This window comes from Fonticula alba (genome assembly GCF_000388065.1).
Source record: "Fonticula alba strain ATCC 38817 unplaced genomic scaffold supercont2.1, whole genome shotgun sequence".
NCBI lineage: Eukaryota > Rotosphaerida > Fonticulaceae > Fonticula > Fonticula alba.
The window spans coordinates 1,716,241-1,720,431 of NW_009242971.1; the positions used below are offsets into that span (position 1 = coordinate 1,716,241).

Genomic DNA, 4,191 nt, shown 5'->3' on the forward strand with positions numbered 1-4,191 from the left:
CCCCCCCCCCGGACAGCCGTTGAGAATCCACGCCTCAACTTGATCTCACAGGGCGCCGTGGTGGGCTTCTTTTTTTTTTTCAATGCCAGTCCATCTGCCCTCCCCCAGCCTCCCCCGAGCCTTCCCCCGAGCCTTCCCCCGAGCCTCCCCCCGGGCCTCCCCCGAGCTTTCCCTACTTGCCCTTTCTTCGTCTTACTCCGCATGGATCCCCGCCCGGCCACCGCGCCCGTCATGTTTGACGGGCCGCCTCCCGAGGAGGAGTGCTCCGGCTGGCTGTCGGACGATCACGACGATGACACCTGCGCCTTGGCCATCCGCTTCTATGGGCAATTGTATGTCTGCTCCCGCCTCTGCCTCGTCAATGTCCCCTTCTTGCCGGCTTGCCTGTCCCTCCCCCTCACGACCATCACCAGTCTCTCACACCAGCTTTCATCCCTGCCCTCTCTCCTCCTCTCTGACCATTCTGCCAGCCCCACCTATGCCGAACTCTGTGCTCTGTTGCATTTGCGCCTGACGCCGGCCGGCGAGTCGGTCAGCCTCGACCCTCGTACGGCTGACATTGACCGATGTCTGGGTCTGCTGGAGGAGGCCGAGGACCCATCCGCGGCCGGGCTTCCGGCTGCCCTTTCCTTCAGCCTCCTGCCCGTCGACGTACTTTCGGCCACATATGTCACGCGGGTCGGCCGGGCCCGTGTGTGCTTTTCGTCGCCCCGCGCAGCGGCCGATTGCCGGCGCGCTCTCGACGGCCTGGGGTATCCCTTTTTCCTGGGCCGGGGTCAGGACGCCACCACCACCTCCGAGGCATCGGTCTTCCGCCTGGCACCGGATGCCGCGCCCACGGCCATCCGGGCCTTCTTCGATATTGTGCGCCGATCGAGCCCAACACGCATGCTCCCCTGCCTGTGGTGCTGACACGACCCCCGCTGCTCCCCCCCGATCGTTCTCTCTGCCACGTTTCCTCTCTCTGACACGCTTCCTCTCTCTCTGCCACGTTTCCTCTCTCTGCCACTCTCCTTCTCTCTGCTTCGGCCTTTCTCCTTGCTTTCATCCGCCTGTATTTGCCCTCCCCCCTTGACTCGTCGCCCATCAGGAGCCGGCTGCAGCCGGGGCAAATGCCTCGACCACACCCCCGAACACCGCCATTAGCCAGGTTCGCGCGACGGTCGACACCCTGCATGGCGATGCCTCCCCCTCCCCCTTCTCCTCCGCAGCCTCCCGGGTCTCGGCAACCGTCACCGCCACCACCGGTGGGCAAACTCTCCTGCCGCCGAGTCAAGATGAGACACACTCCTTTGCCCTGTCTCCGCCACCGCCACGGCGTCTCACCGGCCGGGCCCCCAGGGGCTGGCGCCCTCGGCGCGAGGATGACCCGGTCGCCGGGCTGGCTCTCAGTATGCGGGCCCTGGCGCTGGAATTGCCGGAAGCCGCACGGCGCAAGCTGACCGCCGGGATGGACACCGGCGCCGAGAGGGGCGATGGCACGGAGGACGGGGCGCTTCCCTGCTCGGAGAGTCTTCTCCGGGCACTGTCCGGGGGGCCTAGCACCGCCGGGCCCCGTGGCATCGATGGCCTGGCACTGGAGGGCGGCCTGACTCTCTTCCGGCCGAGTGTCGTCACCAGTCCCGGGTCCGGGCCCGGACCCGAGCCCGGTATCGACTCGCCGATGTCGCCGGCCGCCCCCCCGCCGCCGACCATTCTCATCTCACAGGCCGACTGATTGGCCTGGCTTCCTGCCGAAATAAAGTCACAAAAAGCACCAGCCCACCGTCTGTTGCCTCTGCCCCGGGACGCAAAAGCATGGCACCAGGCGTGGCATCACCCAAGAAACACACACGCACACACGCACACATAGACGCATTTACGCATGCACACATCCACACATAGACGCATTTGCGTGTGCACACACGCACACATTTACACATCCACACATCTCTACACACGGGAAAGGGGGGGAAACGCAAGAAAGGTGGAGGGAGGTTGTGAATTTTCCGTATATTGGAGGAGAAAGGAGGGAAGGGAGAACACAACGACAGAGGATGGACGACGACAGAGGGTGGAGCAGGGGGAGAGAGGGACACGCGCCCACACACTCACACACACACAATCACATGGAGAACCACCTGTGCCGCTTACAGGCACTCCAGGGGGATGGTGAAGTCCTCGGTGACACGGCCAAGGTTGGGGGCGGTGGCATTCTGGCCGAGACCGCGGCGGGCGAAGCCGCGCCAGTAGGCACAGGTGTTGGCACCGTTGTAGTTCACCTGGTCCGCCAGGATGATGGCGTCACGAGCCTCGGTGAAGGTCGGGTTGCAGGGCTGGATCTTGAGACCGTCAATCATGTTCTGCAGGAACTGGTTGTTGGCACCGTCACCCTTGTACAGGTCCTCATCCCAGTGGGACTGGTCCAGCATGTTGCGGTAGGTGTCCATGAGCATGGTGCACCAGACACCGCCCTTGGCATGGACACCGGTGTACTGCGGGCCATTGATGAACTCGAAGGTCTGGGGGTTGATCTCCATGTCATCGGCATACGGGTACAGGCGGATGTTACGGCCGGCGGCGTACTCGCCCATGCCGAAGACGGTGTCGCGGTTGTACTCCTGGCGCCAGCGGAGGATGATGGACATGCAATCGCCGATGCCCTCGCCCTGGCCACCGGCCTGGGCCGAGGACATGCAGTTGGAGTTGGCCGGACCGCCGGACAGGCGGTTGGAAATCCCATGGGCATACTCGTGGATGATGATGCCATTGTCATAGTCACCGTCCAGCATGGGGGTCTCCTGGTTCCAGACGTACATGCGCATGGTCGGGCGCTGGCCGTCCGGCGGGGTGGCAAAGTTGGCGTTGTTGTAGCCAGCGCCATCCTGGGCATTGGCCTGGACGGCGTCATTGCCGAGGCCGCCCTTGCTGAAGTTGTTCTCCTGGAAGTTGCCGGACACCTCGTCGAAGCCATACTCATAGAAGACGTCGTGCATGATGTTGTTCCAGTAGAAGAGGTTGGTCACCGCGGCATCGAGGTTCTCCACCGGCTCCTTGGTGAAGTCGATCGGGAAGTCGAAGGTCAGGTCGGCACCGCCATCCGGGCGGTAGTTGTTCTCCCAGCCGGTACGACGGCCGGAGAGGTTCTCCTGGGCGTAGACATTGTTGCCGCGCGTGTCGGTGAAGGAGGTGCGCGAGTCCATGGCGTGCCAGCCGAGGGGCGACCCGGTGGACAGGTTGTGGGGCTTGTGCACCAGCTCGCGGTCGCCATCGTACGGGTCATTGACACCGAGAGGGTAGACCCGGTAGTCGCCGGACCGGCTGAACCAGTTGACCGCGAAGACCACCTCGCCGGTGGTGGCCGACACACCGACATCCAGCCAGTCCTCATCCTGGCGGATGTTCACATGGTACACCAGCTCCACGCCGCGGGTCTCGGTGTGGACGAAGGCCATGCGGACCTCGATGCGGTCCAGGGACAGGCGATCGCCGGCGAAGAGGGCCACCGGGCGGGTGGCCTCATCCTCGGCGTCGAAGTCGGCCGAGGCATAGGCAATCGGCACAAGGCCCTCCTCGTCGAGGTCAATGCGCAGGTAGTTGGCCAGGCGCAGGACCGCCTGAGCCGGGGACAGGCGCTGGCGGTCGACACCACGGGCCAGGGCCGCCTCGGCGCGCTCCAGCAGCTCCGGCCGGCGGACGAAGGTGGAGCCGATGTTCAGGACGTTGCCATTGGCGTCGATGTTGATGTTGACATCGCCATTGAGGATGGGCACGCCGTTGATGGTCTGGCGCAGGTACACATGGCGGACGCCATTCTTGGAGGTGTAGTCGTTGGCCACGCGGTACTGGACGTGGCGGCCGAAGCGGCGGGTCACAAAGTCCTGGACGCCGGTCTTGGCGTCGAGGCTGCGCGCAGGGGCGGGGGGGGGGTCACACGAGAGCAGGGCAGGAGGCGGATCGAATGGCGGTGAGCGGGGGAGGGAGCGGGGAATGCCATGCTCAGGAGGCGGACAGAGGGAGGCAGGTCAAGAAAAGGGGCAGCGGAACATACGGGATGGTGGCGAAGAGGTTGTCCAGACGAGTGTCGTGCTGGCGCGGGACCGCGGGGACAACGTTCTCCCACTCCTGGGTCTTGAGGTTGTTGATCAGGAGGGCATTGCCGGAGAGGGCAAGGAAGATGGTCGCGAGGATCGCGAGGGCGGAAAGCCGGGG

General features: G+C 64.6%; 2 protein-coding genes across 2 annotated transcripts in view; one reads left to right on the top strand and one right to left on the bottom strand.

Annotated features, from left to right (window-relative positions):
- Positions 1-93: 93 nt before the first annotated feature.
- On the top strand, positions 94-1,847 carry H696_00382 (hypothetical protein). Its single transcript, XM_009494230.1, has 3 exons — positions 94-332; positions 471-864; positions 1,091-1,847. Exons 1-3 carry the CDS (start codon positions 202-204, stop codon positions 1,715-1,717), a joined length of 1,152 nt encoding a protein of 383 aa, XP_009492505.1. The 5' UTR covers positions 94-201; the 3' UTR covers positions 1,718-1,847.
- Positions 1,848-2,129: 282 nt separating this feature from the next.
- Positions 2,130-4,191, bottom strand: part of H696_00383 (hypothetical protein) — a gene marked incomplete at both ends in the record, with an annotated part of 3,450 nt that continues 1,388 nt past the window's right edge. The window contains one exon of the mRNA XM_009494231.1: positions 2,130-3,885. Coding sequence (XP_009492506.1) covers positions 2,130-3,885 — 1,756 coding nt within the window. The remainder of the gene's footprint in view (positions 3,886-4,191) is intronic.

Excerpts from the sequence above, each read along its gene's own strand:
- H696_00382 (XM_009494230.1), top strand. The coding sequence starts at position 202 with ATGGATCCCCGCCCGGCCACCGCGCCCGTCATGTTTGACGGGCCGCCT. Across the intron at positions 333-470 it reads ATCCGCTTCTATGGGCAATT|CCCCACCTATGCCGAACTCT; the intron begins GTATGTCTGCTC and ends CCATTCTGCCAG. Across the intron at positions 865-1,090 it reads TCCGGGCCTTCTTCGATATT|GAGCCGGCTGCAGCCGGGGC; the intron begins GTGCGCCGATCG and ends GTCGCCCATCAG.